Source organism: Diabrotica virgifera, chromosome 5 (genome assembly GCF_917563875.1).
Source record: "Diabrotica virgifera virgifera chromosome 5, PGI_DIABVI_V3a".
NCBI lineage: Eukaryota > Metazoa > Arthropoda > Insecta > Coleoptera > Chrysomelidae > Diabrotica > Diabrotica virgifera.
The window spans coordinates 124301167-124326805 of NC_065447.1; the positions used below are offsets into that span (position 1 = coordinate 124301167).

The 25639-nt window shown below is 30.0% G+C and overlaps 1 protein-coding gene across 3 annotated transcripts in view; it reads left to right on the forward strand.

Moving 5' to 3' along the window:
* LOC126884361 (KAT8 regulatory NSL complex subunit 3) overlaps positions 1-25227 on the forward strand; it is a 720298-nt gene extending 695071 nt beyond the window's left edge. For all 3 annotated transcript variants that reach the window (XM_050650291.1, XM_050650289.1, XM_050650290.1), the window contains one exon: positions 24828-25227. In XM_050650291.1, coding sequence (XP_050506248.1) covers positions 24828-25097 — 270 coding nt within the window. In that variant the 3' untranslated portion in view covers positions 25098-25227. The remainder of the gene's footprint in view (positions 1-24827) is intronic.
* The last annotated feature ends 412 nt before the right edge of the window (positions 25228-25639 follow it).

Consider the following 25639-nt stretch of genomic DNA (forward strand, 5'->3'; position numbering starts at 1 on the left):
AAAAGTTAACACAGGGCTTGGAACAACGTATAGTTCTCTAATTTCGTTTCTAGTGAAGCTACGCAGTTGAAACAAGCAGATACATTACAATTGTGTCACCGGAAAACGAAAAAGGTATCGCATGACTTGGAAGTACCTATAGTTCTCTAATTTTGTTTCTGGTTGTAGGAACAATCAGATATATTATGGTAGGGGAGCAAAGTATGCTAAATGTGCAGTCACTCAAGCGCTTTGGGGACCTATTGGGTTGTGATTATTAGGTCCTAAAACCAAAAAAGTTGAGTAAAATTTTCCATTTCAGTGGGGACTTCCCATTTTTTAATTTAATTTTCCATTTCCAACAATCTTTTTTCCGATTATAGCGCCATCTATCCATAATTCAAAAAAATGTTTCGAATAAAAGTTGTTTATTTTTATACAAACAATCCAAATCTGCAATAAGAAACGGGGTCTACCATTTAAGATTTTAAAGTAACCCCCCACCTCACCTCCGTGTGGGTCGTGTTTGGAACCATTCGATAGATTTTTTAAAAACATTGATAAAGTATATTTTGCAGTTTTTCGATATTATGTTTATTTTGCGAAAGATCGCGGGATTTGTATTTAAAATTTTAAATTTACCCCCCACCCCTCTCCGTGGGGGGTCAAGTTTGGTATTTTTCGATAGATTTTTGAAAAATATTGAACACGTAGTTTTTAGTTTTTCAATCTGACGTTCATTTCGCGAAATATTCGCTTTTTTTTGTGAAACTTTTTGACTCACCCATTTCCGTACGCCCCGCTCAAATCGTCATATTTTTGAAATATAGACTCTTTTGCATGTACTTAACTTACCTTATCTTAATCTGACAATTTCGAATATTTTAAGGATAGATTTTTTTCGGGCCCCCCTGAACGAACTCCCCTGTGTTAAGAGCCAATATATGGTGGAGGTACATCTGCAGGGTACCACGTTTCTCCCCATATGATAATCTGACGCGCTCGAGTAACTGCAAAAATCCCCGCTTGGGCTCCCCTACCATTATATTTGTTTTGCCAGGAAGCGAAAAAGGTAGTTCCCGAAATGTTCCCAAACTGTGGCTTATTCCACATAAAATAGTAAATTGCATAAGATGACACAAGAAAATAGTTTCAGAACAATACCAAAATAAGATGTAGTAGAAGTACAGGACAGAGACATGATTATCTACAATTACTAAACGTTCGTAAGTTTCCTCTGGATCGTCAAAATGAAAAATTTTGACGAACAATAACCGCGCCACGAACGCGCGGCGCACACACGGCGCGGAGTGCGCGGCGCGGATATCTGTCTCCGCCTTTAGATGTTCGACGTCGGATTTTTTATTTAATAAGTTATCTGTTTGACTGATAAATGCCATCTCGAGGAATAGTCTCTTGTTAAGATTATTTTCGATTGCAAGGATTTTTGTTTCGTTGTAGTTCATTACATGTTGTTCATCATGTACGTGTTTTGTAAGGGAACATCTATCAGGATATAATCTACTGTCACTCTTGTGTGAAGTGATACGGCTTTTTAGGTGTCTATTTGTTTGGCCTATGTATTGTTTGTTACAACTTCCACACGGAATACAGTAGATTATGTTAGATAACTGGTCTTTAGGTGTTTTATCTTTAACCTTAGTGAAAATGGAACCGATTGTTAAAACTGTGTAATTAGCGATTTTAATATTCTCATCAACTGATTTAAAAATTCGTGTAAGTTTAGGTGTTAAGTCTTGTATAAATGGTAATTTAAAGTATTTAATTGTAGGTAATGGCGTGTTAGTTGTGGTGTGTACTATTGGGTTAACGTTTTGTGGTGTATGATTAGGGTTAGTTTGTGTTACAGATAATGTATAATTTGTTGTATTGAATAGTAGTTTATTAAGTAATTTGTTTGGGTATGAATTCTCTAGAAAAAGCTGATGAAGGATTTTTAGGTTTTTATTATGGAGTGATTGATCTGCAATTTGTAAGATTCTATTTTTCATTTGTGTTATAAGATTAATTTTTGTACAGTGGAACCTCGATTATCGAAAAGACGGTTAACAGAACATTAAAAAAATTCAAAATTCATAGTACAGCTCTCAAATTTTATTTGAATGTTTTGTTTGACAATATAAGAGAGATTCGTGTTCGTACAATCTAATCAATTTGTCACCTGTAGTCTGTGTCAGCTTCTGAATCTGCTTCCTCCGCCTCTGTTGCCATTTCAACGATTTCATCATCTGTCAACAATGGATAGCTTTTTGCGTCCTCATCACAAATTAACCATTCTTTTATGTCATCTTTAGGCCACGAAAACAAAACAGTTAATTCATTCTTAAAATATGGTGATAGCAAAACTGTACATTTCAGCGAATTTCACTTGGCCTATCGACTTACCGCAATGTTCAAACAAAATGAATTTATGACGAATTATTTTTTACTTCTGTAGTCAATACAACTTATGTACGGACCCTGACGGTTAACAGAGGTGACGGTTAATGGAGAGACGGATAATCGAGGTTCCACTGTATTATGTTTATGATATGACCAATAGTTGATATACCTTCCGGAGCTAATAGGTTTTCTATACCAATCTGTTATTATTACGTTGTTATTATTATGTATTAGTTTGGTGTCAAGGAATGGAACTGATTGATGTTTGTCTTCTGTTTCCACTGTAAATTGGATATGTGGGTCGAAATCGTTGAAGATGTATAAGAGTTCATTTATCATATCTTTTGGTAGGGCTAAGATAATGTCGTCAACGTATTTCTTTAAAAAGGTTATTCTGAATGGAAGAACAGGGATGACTATATCTAAAAAATCATCCATAACATATGAAGCTAGAATAGAACTTACACAGCCTCCCATGGGAGTGCCTATTTTTTGTTTATATATTTTGTTGTTAAAAGAGAAGTATGTGTTGTTGAATAGGAAGTTGACTAGTTCTAAGAAGGTATCTTTATCGATTTTACAATGTTTAGTTATGTCAGACCAATGTTTGTTAATGGATCTTATGCAAGCGTCCAGATAGATGTTAGTAAAAAGAGAAACGACATCCAAACTTACAAGAACGTAATTATTTGGTAGTTGTAATCCATTAAATATTGTTTTTACTTCAAATGAATCTTTTATGTAGTATTCATTATTAAAATCATATGATGCAGTTAGAATGTTTTTTATAAAATTGGCAATATGTTCAGTTGGTGAGTTAATAGATGAAACAATAGGTCTTAATGACAATGTCGGTTTGTGTATTTTTGGTAATGCATAGAATTTTGGAGCGTTACTATTATATTTCGTTAGTTGTTTTTTGGTGGGTTCGTCAATAAATTTGTTATTAAGTAAATTCTGTACTAATTTATTACTTTCTTTTTGTATTTTAAGTGTAGGGTCAGAATTTAGTTCTAAATATGTTTCAATAAAAAGACCAACAACTACTTTCACTACTTACTTATCAAAACAAAGAAATTTCTTAAAGAACATCCAGAACTTATAGTCACCAGATCTGACAAAGGAAACGTTACTGTAGTCATGAAACAAACAGACTATATAGAATTATCACAACTCCTTGAAAATAATGAATCATAAACATAATACAAAAATTAATCTTATAACACAAATGAAAAATAGAATCTTACAAATTGCAGATCAATCACTCCATAATAAAAACCTAAAAATCCTTCATCAGCTTTTTCTAGAGAATTCATACCCAAACAAATTACTTAATAAACTACTATTCAATACAACAAATATTACATTATCTGTAACACAAACTAACCCTAATCACACACCACAAAACGTTAACCCAATAGTACACACAACTAACACGCCATTACCTACAATTAAATACTTTAAATTACCATTTATACAAGACTTAACACCTAAACTTACACGAATTTTTAAATCAGTTGATGAGAATATTAAAATCGCCAATTACACAGTTTTAACAATCGGTTCCATTTTCACTAAGGTTAAAGATAAAACACCTAAAGACCAGTTATCTAACATAATCTACTGTATTCCTTGTGGAAGTTAACAAACAATACATAGGCCAAATGAATAGACACCTAAAAATCCGTATCACTTCACACAAGAGTGACAGTAGATTATATCCTGATAGATGTTCCCTTGCAAAACACGTACATGATGAACAACATGTAATGAACTACAACGAAACAAAAATCCTTGCAATGGAAAATAATCTTAACAAGAGACTATTCCTCGAGATGGCATTTATCAGTCAAACAGATAACTTAATAAATAAAAAATCAGACGTCGAACATCTAAGTGAAATTTATGCTTACTTATTACAATTAGAAAAACAACATCAATAAATACATATTTTAAATAAATAATTATCATACAAAAATAATATTAAATTTTCCAACTAAAAGAAAACCGATATAATAGATTTTATTCAAATAAGCTTTTGTGACATTAACGATTTATACCTAACTTATTCTCACATAAAACACTCAATAACATTCAATATTTAGTATATCTAGTACTTCACCTTATTGACATTCAATCAACTTCAAATCAAAAAAATTGTCCTTCTTGTCAATATAAAAATAATTTCAATTAATCCTAATACATCACTATTAACAAAATTTCATCAATTTTATATCAAAATTGCAGTATCTCGATGTCATCTTAATACCGTTAACCTCAATTAGGTAAGATAAAAATTGTTAAAAAAAGATCGTATTATAACATTGTACTATTTTTTAAATATTGTAGCTTTCGTCTGATGATGCTGATGAAAATCAGCGAAATATAACGATTTGTTAAACAGAGTACCACTTGGTTTAATTCAGCTGTATACCCAATAAACCTCAACCCCATTTTTATACAGAGAGAGTCTGTAAAGTGGAATAAATTCAATATCTCAAATACTAATTGTTTTTTTGGAAAATGCTCAGACCCGTCGATTAGTATTTCAAATTGTCCTTTTTGACATTCAATAATAATGTATACAGGGTGTCCCAATTTAGAGATATGACGTCATCGTCGATTTTCTTAAATGGTAACACTGTCATTTTGATAGCTAATTAGATAGGGTTTGTAAAGTTATACATAACTGCAAAATATCAAATTTTTATTCTCTACCATTTACAAGATAATAGAAAATAACAAAGTTATATCTGTAATTTGGAATATATTCAATAATTAAAATACTAACTGTTTTTTTGAAAAATGCTCAGACCCGTCGATTAGTATATCAAATTGTCCTTTTTGACATATAATAATAATGTATACAGGGTGTCCCAATTTAGAGATATGACGTCATCGTTGATTTTCTTAAATGGCAACACTGTCATTTTGATAGCTATTTTGATAGGGTGTGTAAAGTTATACACAACTGCAAAATTTCAAATTTGTATTCTCTACCATTTAGATGATAATAAAAAATAACAAAGTTATGAAAAAGAAGTAATCAACTAATAATTGAATTTAATTATTTCAATAAATTAAGCAAAAACTCATAATGTTGCCCTCAATTTTTGTCAAATTGTCAATGGGCAACGTTATGAGCATTTGCTTAATTGAAATAAATAAATTCAATTATTATTTGATTACTTCTTGTTCTTCATAACTTTGTTATTTTTTATTATCTTGTAAATGGTAGGGAATAAAATTTTGAAATTTTTCAGATGTGTATAACTTTACACACGCTATCAAAATAGCTATCAAAATGATAGTGTTGCCATTTAAGAAAATCAACGATGACGTCATATCTCTAAATTGGGACACCCTGTATACATTATTATTATATGTCAAAAATGACAATTTGATATACTAATCGACGGGTCTGAGCATTTTTCAAAAAAACAGTTAGTATTTTAATTATTGAATATATTCCAAATTACAGATATAACTTTGTTATTTTCTATTATCTTGTAAATGGTAGAGAATAAAAATTTGATATTTTGCAGTTATGTATAACTTTACAAACCCTATCAAATTAGCTATCAAAATGACAGTGTTGCCATTTAAGAAAATCGACGATGATGTCATATCTCTAAATTGGGACACCCTGTATACATTTTTATTGAATGTCAAAAAGGACAATTTGAAATACTAATCGACGGGTCTGAGCATTTTCCAAAAAAACAATTAGTATTTGAGATATTGAATTTATTCCACTTTACAGACTCTCTCTGTATATATATATATATATATATATATATATATATATATATATATATATATATATATATTGATGTGATCTTGATTATTGATATGAGATAATATTTTTATATGTCATTTAATTTAATCAATGCATTAATAATAATCTAATTAATTTACCAGATCACATATCAATATGTTTTAAATCTCAGGGCTTTTTATAAAATTAATTACTTACTTACGTGGCTTCTAAGTATTTCTCAATGGTTCCTAATCGGGATAGGAAAGAAAAGAGTAAAATAATAACACATATGGGTTACAATTGTAATCAAAATATTGTTTATTTTATTTAAATGGCAATCACTGCTTAATATTTGCTATATCTTATTATTCTTAAACATAACATTTACACATGGGAATCTTATTTCCTTTTGGTTTCCAATTGAAAGTTTTTATTAACATTTAACTATTATGATTTATTAGCAACAATTCTATTTAAGTTTGATGAAGCTTTTCTGATGTTATTGATTATGTTTCTTCAAATTTAAATGTGGTATTTAATACGAAAAACCCATACATTCATGTCCAAACAAATGAGACTGACCTTTTTCTGGTGAACTGAGAATGTCTTCACACAAGACCCGTTTCCTGCTATCCTTGGCTGCAATCAAAACCTCGTCCTGGCTTCCAGTAATGTTCTCCTTTGAAACTAGCTCGTATAGCTCTCGTTTCCTGCTTCTGTCGTGATGCTGTGTTCTACCTTTTTCGAAACTGCAATCAGCTACCGGGAACTCTTAGCTCAAGGAGGTTCTTTTACTCTCAACCTGGCCTACCTCTCGTTCCACGATAGATACTCCACACTCACGGAACTACACCGGCTTTCTCACTCTCCGTACACTACCGTCTACTACTGGACTTCACTTCTCGACAGCTCAAAACATTCTGATCTCTATTTTTCATTCATTCCCCTACTTTCTAAATATCCCTTCCAGATTCACAAATCAACCTTCCACCACCAACTCTCATTCGCAGTATTCCTCAAAACCAATTTTTAAACTTTCTAAATATGCTTAATGGATTTCCAAAAAAAATAGTTAATTCCCATTCTAAAATTACTTTCAACTATTTACAAAATTTAATGACCTATTCTCTATTTCTACTAAGTCTTATTTAGCATCGGCTAATGATCGAACCTTCCGCGAACAACGATAATGACCTATTATCGATTTCACTTGAGTCTTATTTAGCATAGGCTAATGATCGAACCTTCCGCGAACAACGACAATGGTACGCGCCATTCACTTTGTTCATTCTAAGCGCATTGTCCCGAGTTTCTTTTAATCACTTCTTAAAATTAAATATAACAATTTGTTGTATACAGGTTGTTCTAAATTTATATGCCCGTGGTTGAGAAAATTGAAAATATTTTATATTAAATTGAATTTTGTCTATAATTATCAAATTTTAATTTTCATATCAAATAGAAATATAACAAATCCCCGCCTTGTATTCGATAAAATTTATCTGCATTTTTAAATAAATTTTCTCGAGGCAAAACCAACTCCCTGTATATTTCCTTACTTTAATCTACGTCTTATATCCTAACTTACTATCTACTTCATGTAATTCTATCTTTTATTCGTGATATTTGTATACATCGTGAATATTATAAATTCCTCGGATCTTTTCCGAGTTCCTGTGCCAATTTTATAAACTCCTTGGGGTTACAAAAGATTCCTGTTTGATTTTTGGTTTTTAGTGAGCGCCGTCGTGAAAAGACGCCGGTTGCTCATCGTTGTTTATATTTTCGTCATAATGTCTCTCTCCGTCATATTCATCTGTCTGGGTATTATTTACTTCTCTTCTATTTTCTCTTGGTCTGTCGGATCTGTTTCGGTTTTCTCGATATCCCTGTTCATTTTGTCTACCATTATTTCTGTTTTCTTGATTTGAGCGTGTGATGTTTCTACTCTGGTATTCTCGATTTCTGTCCTCATTCCGTTGCCTATTTCTTTGTTCATAATTTCCTCTTCCGTTGTCTCTATTTTCGTTTTCCCTTCTGGGATTAAAATCTCGTCTTGTATAGTCCCTCCTATTTTGATTTCTATCTCTGTAATCCTGTGTTTCTCGGGGCCTGTAATCTTCTCGCGACCTTCTTGATTTTCTTTCTCTTAAACGTGATTCTCTTATTTGTAGGAATTGGCATAAACTATCTATGTCTTTGTAGTTTTGCAATGTGATATGGTCTTCCAGTGTTTCTTCGAAATGTCTTGCAATCAGTTCGACTAATTGTTCCGATGAGTAATTATATTGTAAATGTTTTGCGTTATAGTAAATTTGTAATGCATATGTCCTTTCTGATATACCCATCCTATCATTGTATTTCCCATTTTGCAATTCCTTGTTAATTTCCAATTGTTGGATTTTTCCCCAGAAATAATTCAAAAATTTTTGTTCAAATTGTTGCCAACTGTCAAATTCTTCTTCTTTGCTATCGAACCATAGGCTTGCTTCATATTTGAGATGGTTTCTGATAGTTTCTTTTGCTGTTTCGAAATTTCCGATGTGCTGTATTTTCTTTTTCAGGCTATTTATGAACGGCACTGGGTGTAATCTTCTTACATCCCCGCCAAACCTTATCTTCACGTCATCTGTGCTATGTATAACCATTTCTCTTCTTTCTCCGACATTCTGTTGTGTCCTGTTTTCGGTGACTTGTTTTTCTATTTCTGTGATTCTTTTTTCCACTTGTTCTCTGTCTACTTGAATAGCATTTTCCAACTTGTTTTCCAAACTTTCCATTTCTTTTTTCTGGCAATTCGTTAACTCCTTCATTTTATTTTGAATTTTCATTTCTTGTTCTTTCATGTGGTCCTTCATTCTCATTTTATACTTTTCTATGCGTTCCTCCATTTTCTTGTTGTTCTCTTCTATTTTTTTTTTGTGTTTCATCCATTTTTTGATCCACTTTATCCATTTTTTGATCCAATTTTTGTTGTGTTTCATCCATTTTTTGTTTTGTTTCTTTTTGATTGTCATCCAGTTTTTGTTGTGTTTCATCCATTTTCTGTTTTGTTTCTTTTTGATTGTCATCCAGTTTTTGTTGTGTTTCATCCATTTTCTGTTCCATTATTTGTGACTGGAGTTGCATCATTTGTAATAATTTATCTATTCCTGATAATTCTTGCTGTTCTGATGCCATGATTGTCGTGTCTAAAATATCTTCTTGGTCTGACTTATTCTCTTGATTTGAATGTTCTTTTTGTTTTTTGTTGTCTTTGCTTTGGCTTCTTGTCACAGACATTTGTTTTCAAGAAGTACTGTCCCCGCCAAATATGAAATTTTACTAGTATGTTACCAAAACGACTTTTTCTCACCCAAATATTATAAATTGTCAATAAATATATCAAATGTAAATATCGTAAAATAAAATATTAAATCAGTTATGTAAAATTTGTACCTAAAGAGATCTAAAATTTTATGTTATCAAATGTAAGTATCTCACTTTTTACCACAGGCATATAAATTTTCAAATACCGGCTTTACTCTTTTTATCCTTCAAATTTGCCACTAGAAATACTTATCAATGCTTTCCACGTTGGACGACAGTTGATGTGATCTTGATTATTGATATGAGATAATATTTTTATATGTCATTTAATTTAATCAATGCATTAATAATAATCTAATTAATTTACCAGATCACATATCAATATGTTTTAAATCTCAGGGCTTTTTATAAAATTAATTACTTACTTACGTGGCTTCTAAGTATTTCTCAATGGTTCCTAATCGGGATAGGAAAGAAAAGAGTAAAATAATAACACATATGGGTTACAATTGTAATCAAAATATTGTTTATTTTATTTAAATGGCAATCACTGCTTAATATTTGCTATATCTTATTATTCTTAAACATAACATTTACACATGGGAATCTTATTTCCTTTTGGTTTCCAATTGAAAGTTTTTATTAACATTTAACTATTATGATTTATTAGCAACAATTCTATTTAAGTTTGATGAAGCTTTTCTGATATTATTGATTATGTTTCTTCAAATTTAAATGTGGTATTTAATATGAAAAACCCATACATTCATGTCCAAACAAATGAGACTGACCTTTTTCTGGTGAACTGAGAATGTCTTCACACAAGACCCGTTTCCTGCTATCCTTGGCTGCAATCAATACCTCGTCCTGGCTTCCAGTAATGTTCTCCTTTGAAACTAGCTCGTATAGCTCTCGTTTCCTGCTTCTGTCGTGATGCTGTGTTCTACCTTTTTCGAAACTGCAATCAGCTACCGGGAACTCTTGGCTCAAGGAGGTTCTTTTACTCTCAACCTGGCCTACCTCTCGTTCCACGATAGATACTCCACACTCACGGAACTACACCGGCTTTCTCACTCTCCGTACACTACCGTCTACTACTGGACTTCACTTCTCGACAGCTCAAAACATTCTGATCTCTATTTTTCATTCATTCCCCTACTTTCTAAATATCCCTTCCAGATTCACAAATCAACCTTCCACCACCAACTCTCATTCGCAGTATTCCTCAAAACCAATTTTTAAACTTTCTAAATATGCGTAATGGATTTCCAAAAAAAATAGTTAATTCCCATTCTAAAATTACTTTCAACTATTTACAAAATTTAATGACCTATTCTCTATTTCTACTAAGTCTTATTTAGCATCGGCTAATGATCGAACCTTCCGCGAACAACGATAATGACCTATTATCGATTTCACTTGAGTCTTATTTAGCATAGGCTTATGATCGAACCTTCCGCGAACAACGACAATGGTACGCGCCATTCACTTTGTTCATTCTAAGCGCATTGTCCCGAGTTTCTTTTAATCACTTCTTAAAATTAAATATAACAATTTGTTGTATACAGGTTGTTCTAAATTTATATGCCCGTGGTTGAGAAAATTGAAAATATTTTATATTAAATTGAATTTTGTCTATAATTATCAAATTTTAATTTTCATATCAAATAGAAATATAACAATATATATATATATATATATATATATATATATATATATATATATATATATGGATTCCGACTTTAGGAAGCCAAAAACGCTATATCGCACCGGTCATACGAAGCCCGACACCTCCTTACGAAGCCCGGATTCGGGCTTCGTAATTCTTTAATGTTATTTCCCCAAAAAACGTACTTTACACCTTCTCTCGATATTTTAACCAAGTTCAGAACATGTAAATACGCTTGGGCTTCATATATATTCGGACAAATTTTAGAAATGTACCATAGGTAGCTCTGAAATCATGATTAACAATACGAAGCCCGGGCTTCTTATGTCTGGAATTATTATCAAAACATACACTAGTAGTTCATGGTATCTACCACCAGTTTGCGCTGCGAAAAAAAGTATATACTCTGTAGAAGTTCAGCAGCGTTAGGAAGCCCACATTGAGCTACCCATTATAAGAAGCCCTGAAGTTTGGCAACGTTTTTGCGTATTCCTCAAAGTACTATTAGGTTGTAAACATTTTTATCATTACCTGGCAATGCACATTTTTCGTATTTTTGGGTCGTTCATCGTCATTAATCTTGTGTACTGAGACTCCCGAGAACAGATTATGGTAATTCTTAGCATTACCTGTACACAGTAAGATACCGACAGAAAAAAGATTTAAAAATTGAATCGCAAAAGAATTATTTATTTTAATTGATACAATTAATACAAATTAATACTTTGTATTACTAATTTACTATTTTAGTTTGTAATAAGCCACAAAGTTTGCTACCAAATAGGAAATTATTATGACAAATTAAATTATTGTTTTTTTTTTATTTAAAAAAGTAAATGCCTCGACAACTAATGGCCATTGGCATGGTAGGTACGGTAATTTTTAACAGTTGGGTACCTAGTGTAATGTGTAGTGTGTGTGTGTTGAGTAAGTGTCTTGTTACTTTGCAAAGTTGACGTCATTGTCTTTGCAAAGAGACGCTAACTGTATCCGAACGTCTGCGGTCCCTCCGGTGAGTACCGATCCCACAAGGACAGAAACTATTTTCATTTATTAATTTATAATAAATGAAACATTTCTGACCCTGGTGAGATTCGAACTCACAACCATTCGGATTTTTCGATCCAAAGGTAGGCGCTCTTACCACTCAGTCAAGGACGGGGTTAAAGTTATTATTATTAAATATTACTTTATAAAATTAAAAATAGTCATTCTTATGAATTATGCGTATTATTCTGATTCTGATAAGATGAACACTTGTTTGTTGGGTCTGAGCCACACAATTGAGGGTTAGGCCACTGTTTCATTCGTATTTTTAGTATTTGTCAAGGCAACAATACATTATGTAGTGCCATCTTGCCAAATGTAGAGCTAGATTGTGTAGACCACTGTTGAACCATATATCCAATTTTTCTGCTTTTATTGATGTATTAATCTAAAAATGCTCAATTTGTGGACTGTGCCACTGTTGCTCTGAGCGCCTCATTTAATACAAATACAAAATATTTAATACAAATGCATATAGATTTTCCCTTCGAAAAAAACCAAACAATATAGATGTTTTTTAATTTCATTAAGGGGATGGGTACGTAGTTTCTGCTGAAATGCTACTCAAATGGAATTAATTTTTTTTTGAATTCTGAGAAAACTAAGTATTTTTGAAAATTTTAAACTCAGAATAAGAGATTACGTTATTAACGAGGGCCGAAAGTCCCTGAGAACTTTTATAATGTTTATTTTAATAAGTTACAGGGCTAAAAAACTAAAAGAAAATTTAGTGTGACTTTTAATTTCAAAATATCTCATTCAAAATAAACTTTTTATTTATTGTAAGAGACTTTCGGCCCTCGGTAATAATTTAGTCTTTCATTTTGCGTTTAAATTTTTCAAAAATATTTATTGTTTTTTTTTCAGGATTTGAAAAAAAATGAACACAATGTCCGTGGTAATATTTTCCAAATCTTTGTCAGTAGTAAATAGAATATTGCCAGCATATTGTCAGTCAGACAGTGACAATTTTAAATATTTGACCTGGCATCGGGAATATTTTCAGTTATTGATTAAATAATATTGATAATGTGTTTGATAAATAATTGATTTAAGACGTGAACTTAATAAAAAGTTATTTATTGTTTATTATTTATGGAAGATCCAAAGCAGAGGATACACCAGGATATATTCAGTGATCCAAGTATTGTGTTGTTACAGATGTTCAAAATTGTAAGCGTTTCATAGTAACAATATATTATTAAAAAATTACTTTGTCACTTTTCCTCTTTTCTCGATTGATTATTAGCTTTTGTTGTACAGTAGATAAATTATTACTGAATACATAGGTAGTGAAAAAATTATCAGTAGTAATTGCACAAGAGCTCTGAAATTATCGAATTTTTCCCGAGTGACACTTTGACAGTATTAATTTCACGACCCGAAGGGGAGTGAAATTACGTCAAGTGGCACGAGGGAAACAATTCGATAATAATTTCAGAGATCGAGCTGCAATTTGCTGCGATTATTTCTTGAATAAAACTGTTTAAAACCAAAATTTTATTGTAATTTATTTATGTAAGCACAAATTAGTACAATTAAACACACAGTTGTTATAAATATTTTACGATTGAAAGTCATCACTTTTATAAGTTTTAAAACAGTAATTGTCATTAATGTCACTGAATGTATTTTTTCACAGCAACGAAGGGCATCTGACGTAATATACTTGACGATGGGATATTATCAAAAATGATCAATTTAATTTGTATTTTTGTAGCTTTCTATTGGTCGGAAATATGAAATAATCATATTAATTAACTGAATTAACAATTAAGGCAATTAATTATACTAGTAAAAGTTATCCAAGAACATTCAAAAGCCATCTTTACAGTTAATGATGAAATTGTCAAGTAAAGTTTACATATCCATACCAGTGACAATTTTACTGCACGTAATTTGCCGTGTAAAGACAGAAAAAGTAGGGATAGCCTTAAAATATTTGCGAATTATGTACCGATGGCCCTAAGAAATGTTTAATAAACAACATATTAAAAAGTTCTACTCTAGAAGTGGGCACTTAATTTTTTATTAAACAAATGAACTGCGAAATTAGATGTTTCTTTAAATAACCCAATATAAAAAGAAATAAAATGTATGGGCATAAGTACGGTGTGGGCTGAATTTTGTTTAAACATTATTTAAAAATGTGTAACTAATAAAATTTTTCTTATAAAGCTCTCAAATTTGCACAACTTACCTTTCAAACATCTTACTAAACAATGTTTCATTCAAAAAAATGCCAAAAATTTAATTCACATGATATGACGCAAAAAATGGAATTTTTGAAAACTTTTACGTAAGTTTTAAGTAAAAACGTAATTTACAGAATTACCAGCACTTTAAAACGGTATTACTCAAGTTTGAAAAGATTTTTTACAATTTTATAGGTGATTTTTTAAAGCATTTGATGTATTTTTTAAAATTTACTCAATAATTTTATTTTAGAAATGAAATAAACTATTCCTTTTTGACAAAAATTAAGAAAGATAACAAAAATGTAATACAAAAACCGAAAATTACCAACTAAAAAATTGTTCATAAAAAGTGATCAAAAATGTTTTCTCTAAAACTTACCTAAAATAAATTTAATAATAAGCTTGAACAATAATACATTTTCAACAAAAAAATATTTTCAGCTCTTAAACATTATGTCTGCGTAACTTCGAACCTATTAATAACTTTTTTATTACCAGTTTTACGAAAAAAGTTATTCTTTATAAAATACTCTGCATCGTATATGATCTCAGATGCAACCATTAAATATCAAATTTTATTAATTTTACATACGAGGTTTTATTTATTAAGCTCAACAGGCCGTGAAGGCCTAGGGCTGAAAGATTTAATTTTTCCTTACAATTACTATTACATATTTATATATAATGCTATATCCTATACTACTATAATATATACAATATTACATTTGTTTGTATAAAACACTTAATACTACACTTAACATTATAGTCTTTCCATACATTTCTTCACCACTTCCTTCCATTGTTTTCTGTCCAAAGCTTTTTCTTTCCAGTTTACAATATTACTTTGTTTTAAGTCTTCATATACGCTGTCCTTCCATCTCCTTCTTGGTCTTCCTATTCTTCTTTTTTGTATTGGCTTACGTAATAGAACCATTTTTGGCATTCTCGCCTTTCCCATTCTTTCTATGTGTCCTAAGTATCGGATTCTCTGTGCTTTGATTGCCGTCGTTATTTTTGGTTCATTATATAGTTCTTCAAGTTCCTTATTATTTCTTCTTCTCCATTGACCGTCTATTTTCACGCCTCCATATATTGCTCGTTGTATTTTCCTCTCCCATCTTTCTAAAAGGTCTATTTCTGATTTTTTAAGCACCCATGTTTCACATGCATATGTAGCTGTAGGTCTGATAACTGTTTTGTAGATTCTTATTTTTGTTTTTCTTGACACATCTTTGGATTTCATTAATGGACGCAATGCTCCATACTTTTTGTTTGCTTTTGCTATTCTTGCTTTTATTTCCCCTTCCCCATGTCCCTTTTCATCTACTTTTACACCCAGGTATGTAAATTCTGAAACTCTTTTAAATGCGCATACATTTTCTCCTTCTATCTCCAATGTGAAATTGTCTTCATTTTCTTTATCTGTTTCTCCCATTATCATGTATTTTGTCTTTTCCTTATTTATGAGAAGACCAAAAGGTTTGGCTTGTTTTATTATATTGCTCATTAATTTTGTTAGCTCTTTCTTACTTGTCGATAATAATGTTAGATCATCTGCGAATGCAATACATTGGTGGCCATTTTTAAAAATCGTTTCCTGTGTGCTCATACGAGGTTTTACATACGATTTTACATTTTGACATACGAGGTATATAAAAAAATATGAATTTCACTCAAGAGTAAAGTACCTTTAGATTTCACAATATCGAAAATTGTTATTAAAAAAAGTTGTTTGGAATTACAAAATATGTTTCACTGTTCAATTACATTCTTCTAAATGAGATATTGTGAACTATAAAGGTATGGTATGTTTAACAGTAAATGGTCGAGTTCAATTAGTTACCACTATAAACATCCTAGAATAACCGATAATAGTATAAAAGGTCCGGTTTCAGGTAAAATTTAAATATGTTTTCTGGTACAATTTATTTGCTTTATTATGGGATTACCGTCTAGTCAGTGTTAATTGTCAAAAGACCAACTCTGTCTACCTCGGTTGCTTATCGCTCGGGGTGGGTCTTAACAATGGACCAGGTCAGATAAATTTAATAATATTTACGACCGCACTAATTGAACTCAACCATTTACTGTTGAACAAACCATACTGAACTGTTAAGCAAAAGTCATATTTTTTACATACCTCGTATAAAATTATAGAATAGAGTATTTTATGAATATTACAGAATATAGTATTTTATGAAGAATAACTTTTTTTCGTAAAATTAATAATAAAATAGTTGAAATAATTGAAATAAAATAATGATGATGGGTATCCGTAATTTAAGAAATCATTGAATTTTTTTTCAATTAGAATGATGTAATTATAATAAAACATAGTTTTTAATTCCAAACAACTTTTTATAATACTCATATTTTGATATTCTGGAATATAAAGGTACTTTACTCTTTAACAAAATTCGTATTTTGACATACCTCGTATAAAATTGATAAAACTTGATATCTGATGATTGGGTTTTAGATTTTAGACTATGCAGAGCAATTTATGAAGAATAAACTTTTTTTCGTAAAATTTGTAATAAAAATGTTTCAAATATGGTTCCTTGCTACGCAGACATAGTGTAAAAGAGCTTCTTTATAAACATTTTCAAATTGTAATGCCACATTCGGATTCAGCATAATCAAAAACAAAATAGAAACAAAATTCAACGATATTTTTAAAATTATTTTAAATTATATAATTTAACATGATTGTTTGGAATTAAGAACTATATTCTGATATGCAATTTCATCCTTCTAATGGAAAAAAAAATTGAAAATTTTTCTAATCAACATTATTTTTAGTTGTTTATTTAAATTATGATACATATAGCTATTTGTATAACAAGGGAGGAAAGTGCTACTTTTCCACCCGAGAATGAAGTTTACTGCCCGACGCGTAGCGGAGGGCAGTAGTCATTCAAGGGAGGAAAAGGCACTTTACTTGGAACCTTCCTAATTCGCTTAGAAAATTTTTGTAATGTGCTAAAACCGTACACCAAATTTCATTAAAATTGACTTACTAGATTTTGAATAATAATTTTGCAATCTAAACTTTTTTAAAAAATTAAAATTTTTTAAAATCTTGCACAACAAAAACTAGTACATACAAAGATTTGTCAATTTTTTTACATATAAAGAAGCACTCCACCTATCTAACGCACTTTACAGAATTGAAATCGGATTGTTTAAGCAGCCTCAGCAATGTTTTAAAGTTATAAACAATTTTTTGGCTTATAAACAAATTAGTCCTGTAGTCAGGAGGGGGTGCTGCGGGCTCCTTTATTTAGATGGACTTACCCAAGATCGTGGAACACGATTTTTTTGGGTAACAGTTGATCCGGATGTCGATAAAATTGTTATAAACAAAGAACTTGAGGAATTACATAACATCGATTTTTCGCAAAATAAAACATTTTTTTATATTTCTTGGGTAAGTCTAAGCAAAAAATGTTCTTACAAGTTTTTTCGTAGGATGCATAGTTTTCGAGATACACGAAGTGGAACTTTCAATAAATCGAAAAAGTGCAATTTTTGAACGCGAATAAGTTTTGATTAAAAAATAAAATAGCAATTCTGCTGACAGCATTTGAAAGTTTAAATCAAATTATACCGGTTTTAATTATTTGCATTGCTAAAAATTAATTTTTTATTATTAAACAAAGCTATTTGTTTATAAGCCAAAAAATTGTTTATAAGTTTAAAACATTGCTGAGGCCCCTTAAATAATCCGATTTTAATTCTGTAAAGTGTATTGGATAGGTAAAGCACCGCTTTATATGTAAAAAAATTAGACAACTTCTAAATGGTCTACTTTTTGTTCAGAAAGATTTTAAAAAATTTGAACTTTTTTAAAAACATTTAAATTGCAAATTTATTATGCAAAATGCATTAGCTCGATTTTATTGAAATTTGGTACACGGTTTAAGTATGTTACAAAGAATTTCCTAAGTGAATTACTAAGGTTCTAAGTACCACCAAAGTGGTTAAAAACATTGAATAACAACAGGCATATTTTGCCCCCTTATTTTGTATTTATTGCTATATTGCAGAAAAGGTAATAAGTTAAGACATTTTTGACCAGTCGGATATCATACAAAATTCAATTATCTTTATTTTATTTCTGTACGACTTTGTTTCAAAACGAATCGTTTTAAAGTTATAAGCAAAGAAAGCAGAAAAAATCGACGTTTTTCGAAATTTTTAAATATTTTATTTTTTTTATTAATGTTCCGGGCATATTTGAGAAGGAGCATAAGTCAACTATTATTAACGAAGTTATCACCTAACTTTATCTGCAAAAATCCGAATGCCACCTTTCACATCCAAAAATAGACGTTTTTTCACAGATCCTTACTGGTCTATAATAAAAGAGTAATCATAATTGAAATAACTGAAAATAATGTTGTATATCCATAATTAAAAAAAAATCAACTTTTTTTAATTAGAAAGATGAAATGGCATATTAGAATATAGTTCTTAATTCCAAACAACTTTTCATTATAACAATTTTCAATATTTTGAATAATAAAGCGACTTTACTCTTGAGTAAAATTCATATTTTTTGACATAATATCTCGTATACGGCTAAAAAAATGAACTGATGGTTCTATTTTTAATTTAGACCATGCACAACTTTTCACGTTGACGAACAGAACGTCTATAGTCGTCTAATTTCCATTGATGTAATGTGACACAACGTCTATATACGTTGAATTTTTCCCTATTCTACTTTGCAAAATACATATAGTGTCACAACACTTGCTTATACATTTGACGCAGTGTCCGTCAACGTGTTAATTGGACACACTGTACAAAACAATTATTGTTATTGTTAAACAAATAATAAACAATAAGCGGCAAAATCTGTGAGTAGAACTTTTTACTTTAACATGTATATAAACTAACAAAAAAAGTTTTAGAAAAAGATAATCTTTTTTGAATTGCTCCGAAACAATGCATCTTTTCGTTCTATCTTGACTCTTCTAAAATGCTTCGTATAGATTGCTGAATAGAATTGGGCTTCTTATAACAGGCAATATGACGACTTATATACACATATAAGGATCTCGTAGAACAGTCGTATTATTTAAACGTAAATTAAAACATGGCAACATCGTCGGGCTTCGTATAATGCGTAATCCATATACACTGTGAACGCGTTTATACGAGTGGGCTTCGTAAGACCGTAGGAATAAGACAGTGCTACAATCCCCTTACCCCGTAAACCGCGGGCTTCCATTCATCCGCAGGTTGTAGCGGGCTTCCTATCATTTGTGAGCCATATGTATATATATATATATATATATATATATATATATATATATATATATATATATATATATATTAATATATATATATATATACATACAGTTTTTGGTTATTGGGTTATGCAGCAATTGATAAGTGTACTCTTTTAAGTCTTTATTCCGAGCTTTCGTTCATGATTATGAACATCGTCAGGGTGCTACAACTATATTATATATGTGAAACAATATGAAAATATGTATATAAAATTATATGTACTTACAACTTATTGAGGATATTTCAAATAGGTGGTCATTAAAATGAGAATTGTACTTATTAAAATGGTCATGTAATGTCTCGATAAAACAAAATTATTCAAATAAAATTTTTATAATTTAGTTCAACTTCAAAATCGACGAAATATAAAATGACACTTGGACATTCATGACATGGCATTATTTAAAATATCTAACAAATTTTTTTTTTTTTTTTTTTTTTTTAAAGGTGATCAATTTAGTAAACGACCAATAGGGTCAATGATAATTAAGAAAGTATTTTTTAAATTTTATAAATTACTGTTGAAATTATAAATTAAGGTAAAATTTAAAAAAATTAGTAAAATTTTTTGATCAAGTTTAATTAGAAGTTTTAAATTATTTATATAAAAGTAATTTATAAAGTTGTTGACAAAAATTAATTTATACAAAAGTAATTTATAATGTTGTTGACAAGTCAGAGTATCTAGAAGAGGAGTTAGGAGATAACTCACGATTATCTAAAAATAGTAGATAAGAAAACATTTCATTTAGGTGGCCTATATCAGTACGATGATTCATCGAATTTGGATTTTTATTTATGTGAACCATTTCCAAAAAAAGCCGCTTTGAAGTATGTGACTCACGGTCCAATATTTTAGCGGTATTGTAATCAATTCGATGATTATTATTGAAAACATGTTCACCCAATGCACTTCTGTCAGGGTACAATCTGCAGTCTGACTTATGTGAAGTTATTCTGTCTTTTAATCTTCTTGATGTTTGACCAATATATATTTGATTACAATCAAAACAAGGAAGACTGTAGACTGTACCAGTTTTAGAAAGCATTGGAGTCTTGTCTTTGACGTTTGAAAAAACCTTATTGACTGTGAGAGTCGTCTTAAATGCAAGTTTGATATTTTCGAAAGACTTAAAAAGTCTAGTAAACTTCGGTGCAATATCGCTAATATATGGTAAGGTCATATAAGTTACGTTAGTAACGGGAGTCGCGTTGGTTTGCGAGTTGTCTGCATCAAAATTGTTATTAACATTTGTTGGTTGAATGTTAATTGTATTAAACAGTAACTTCTTCAACAAAGACTCTGGATAACCGTTTTCCAAAAAAAGATTAACCAATTTTAGCATCTATAGGCACTCCTACAGATAATCTATCAAAATTTTTGGCTGAAATTCTTACTAGATCGTATGATTTAGACAACGAGTTTCACATAAAAGACTCTTTTGAAGTCAATTCATTATTAAATAATTTAAAAATACCTGATGGTTACGAGATTGCCAGCCTCGATGTAGTTTCTCTGTTTAGTAATGTATATCTTAATATCTGTATTACTGCCATTGACTATAATTGGTCTAGCATTTCGAATAATTGTGAGTTGTCTAAGTCAACATTTTTTGAACTTTTAACCTTTCTTTTTGAAAACAATTATTTTGTATTTAACAGTGGATTTTACAAACAGACTTTTGGTACACCTATGGGTAGTACAATTTCCCCTATCTTAGCTGATTATGTTATGGATTATATTTTAGATTTTGTGTTACGTGTGTTACCCTTCAAATTATTTTTCATCAAAAGATATGTAGATGACATTCTACTTTGCTTGCCTACTAATGAACTTGATAATTTGTTATTCTATTTTAACAGCTTTAACCATCATATACAATTTACTCTTGAAAAAGAGGACATATTGAGTTCTGTACCTTTTTTGGACACTAGAGTTATACGTAAAAATAACATTTTATTAGTGGATTGGTATCGTAAACCACTTAGTTCAGGCAGATATCTAAACTATAGTTCATACCATAAACACGTTATGAAAATCAATTTAATTAAATCCATAAAAAACCGCGTTTTAAAAATCAGCGATGTTTCTTTTCACTCAAAAAATTTAAAAATATTGTATCAACTTTTTTTGGAAAACGGTTATCCAGAGTCTTTGTTGAAGAAGTTACTGTTTAATACAATTAACATTCAACCAACAAATGTTAATAACAATTTTGATGCAGACAACTCGCAAACCAACGCGACTCCCGTTACTAACGTAACTTATATGACCTTACCATATATTAGCGATATTGCACCGAAGTTTACTAGACTTTTTAAGTCTTTCGAAAATATCAAACTTGCATTTAAGACGACTCTCACAGTCAATAAGGTTTTTTCAAACGTCAAAGACAAGACTCCAATGCTTTCTAAAACTGGTACAGTCTACAGTCTTCCTTGTTTTGATTGTAATCAAATATATATTGGTCAAACATCAAGAAGATTAAAAGACAGAATAACTTCACATAAGTCAGACTGCAGATTGTACCCTGACAGAAGTGCATTGGGTGAACATGTTTTCAATAATAATCATCGAATTGATTACAATAACGCTAAAATATTGGACCGTGAGTCACATACTTCAAAGCGGCTTTTTTTGGAAATGGTTCACATAAATAAAAATCCAAATTCGATGAATCATCGTACTGATATAGGCCACCTAAATGAAATGTTTTCTTATCTACTATTTTTAGATAATCGTGAGTTATCTCCTAACTCCTCTTCTAGATACTCTGACTTGTCAACAACATTATAAATTACTTTTGTATAAATTAATTTTTGTCAACAACTTTATAAATTACTTTTATATAAATAATTTAAAACTTCTAATTAAACTTGATCAAAAAATTTTACTAATTTTTTTAAATTTTACCCTAATTTATAATTTCAACAGTAATTTATAAAATTTAAAAAATACTTTCTTAATTATCATTGACCCTATTGGTCGTTTACTAAATTGATCATCCTTAAAAAAAAAAAAAAAAAAAAAAAAAAATTTTGTTAGATATTTTAAATAATGCCATGTCATGAATGTCCAAGTGTCATTTTATATTTCGTCGATTTTGAAGTTGAACTAAATTATAAAATTTTTATTTGAATAATTTTGTTTTATCGAGACATTACATGACCATTTTAATAAGTACAATTCTCATTTTAATGACCACCTATTTGAAATATCCTCAATAAGTTGTAAGTACATATAATTTTATATACATATTTTCATATTGTTTCACATATATAATTGTAGCACCCTGATGATGTTCATAATCATGAACGAAAGCTCGGAATAAAGACTTAAAAGAGTACACTTATCAATTGCTGCATAACCCAATAACCAAAAACTGTACATTTACTGTCAGCAAAGACTCATTGTCTTCTTATATATATATATATATATATATATATATATATATATATATATATATATATATATATATATATATTTTATATATATTTTATTTTATTTTATTTTATATATATATATATATATATATATATATATATATATATATATATAAGAAGGGGTTGAAGTTATTGGGTATGCAGCTGATTGAAAGCCAAGTGATACTCTGTTCAACAAATCATTATATTTCGACAATTTTCATTGTCATCATCAGATGAGAGCTACAAATATTTAAACATGGTACATTTTTTTATAATACAATTTCTTTGTTAATTATGTCTTACTTGATTGAGGTTAGTGGCAATGATCTTCAACATCAAGTACTTTGCAGTATGAGACCGTGTGGGTTACAGCTTTAGTTGGTACTATATCCATTGAATTATTATAAATATTGTATAATTTACTATCACAATAATAAAAGGACGAACACAATACACTTTAAAATCAAAACAAAAACGTTTGTTAATCGACTGTCATTAAGGTTAAGTACCAGAATATCAAATATCGAATGTTGCTATTTTATGTGAGAAAATAATTAGTTCCATGTCACTAATGTCACAGAGGCTTATTTAATTGAAGTTTACTATACCGGTTGTCTCTTAGTTTTGAAATTTATTATTATATTTTATGTTATGTTAGTTATTTATTTAGGATGTGTGTTAATTTATGTTGTTTTTCCAGATTTAGTAAAAAAGCGTAAATCTCACTCAGATGCTCGACATCTGATTTCTTATTTATCAAGTAATCAGTTTGGGTGATAAATGCCATCTCAAGGAAGAGTCTCTTCCTCTGATTCCTTCTCTAGACTCTTCCTTGAGATGGCATTTATCACCCAAACTGATTACTTGATAAATAAGAAATCAGATGTCGAGCATCTGAGTGAGATTTACGCTTATTTACTAAATCTGGAAAAACAACATAAATTAACACACATCCTAAATAAATAACTAACATAACATAAAATATAATAATAAATTTCAAAACTAAGAGACAACCGGTATAGTAAACTTCAATTAAATAAGCCTCTGTGACATTAGTGACATGGAACTAATTATTTTCTCACATAAAATAGCAACATTCGATATTTGATATTCTGGTACTTAACCTTAATGACAGTCGATTAACAAACGTTTTTGTTTTGATTTTAAAGTGTATTGTGTTCGTCCTTTTATTATTGTGATAGTAAATTATACAATATTTATAATAATTCAATGGATATAGTACCAACTAAAGCTGTAACCCACACGGTCTCATACTGCAAAGTACTTGATGTTGAAGATCATTGCTACTAACCTCAATCAAGTAAGACATAATTAACAAAGAAATTGTATTATAAAAAAATGTACCATGTTTAAATATTTGTAGCTCTCATCTGATGATGACAATGAAAATTGTCGAAATATAATGATTTGTTGAACAGAGTATCACTTGGCTTTCAATCAGCTGCATACCCAATAACTTCAACCCCTTCTTGCCTACCAGATCAGCTGTTACCTTAGAGGATATATATATATATATATATATATATATATATATATATATATATATATATATATATATATATATATATATATATATATGCCAAAAAGTCGTAATTTAAAAATAAAAATTTACCTGTTTCGGGATTTTTTCCAAATTTGTCCATTCTCGAGAAAATAAATTTATTCCAACCTTTACGTGCTCACTGTATATTATACCTACATTCTTGCTTTTTAGGTCACTCCTGGGCCATTAGAAAAGCAACCAACTATATCGAGGATGGACGTAGATGACATAGAAAACCTTATTGCAGCTTCAACGTTGCATAAACCGATGTCAGCTATTGCCGATGCTAAAAATATAAAAATAATATCTAAAATTTCCAAAGATAAGGAAGGGGTATCCCATATTAAAGCCGAAGATATCAAAAAAAGATCCTTTTCGCCAATGAAGATTGATAAGAATGATCCAGATTATGTACCGATAAAACACTTCAAGTCGGAGTAATCTGATCTTATTAAACGTTTGAAGTTTTTTTTTTAATTGTGCATTTAGCTTATAAATATCCGTTACAGTTGTAACAAAAATATTTATTGTTAAAAATTCAATACGTTTGAAATATATTGTTCCCAGAATATTTTAAGCATTTTGTGTATTTGCTAATAATTTGGTTTTCTCGCATATCGTTTAATAAATTGTAAATATATTAAATCATTATCATTATCTTTGCCATTATCCGTATACGGGATAAGCTCATATCTTCTATATTATAGTCTAAGATCCGAATATAGATCGACATGCACCCATCTGCTTTTCGGATGAAACATTTTTCTTATTAAATTTCTTACATTGACAAATATGTCTTGCATTGGTTGCCTATCAAAATCGTGTCATAGCTATCCTTAAGGGGGGCGTAGGGTTTGAAATCAATATTTTAAGCACATTTTTGTGAATTTTTTTTGAAAGTATGATAGAATTATTTTACTTTTAAATTAAATAAGCATATTCAGTGTAATTCAAAGAATATTAAAAAAAATTAAGGAAAAATA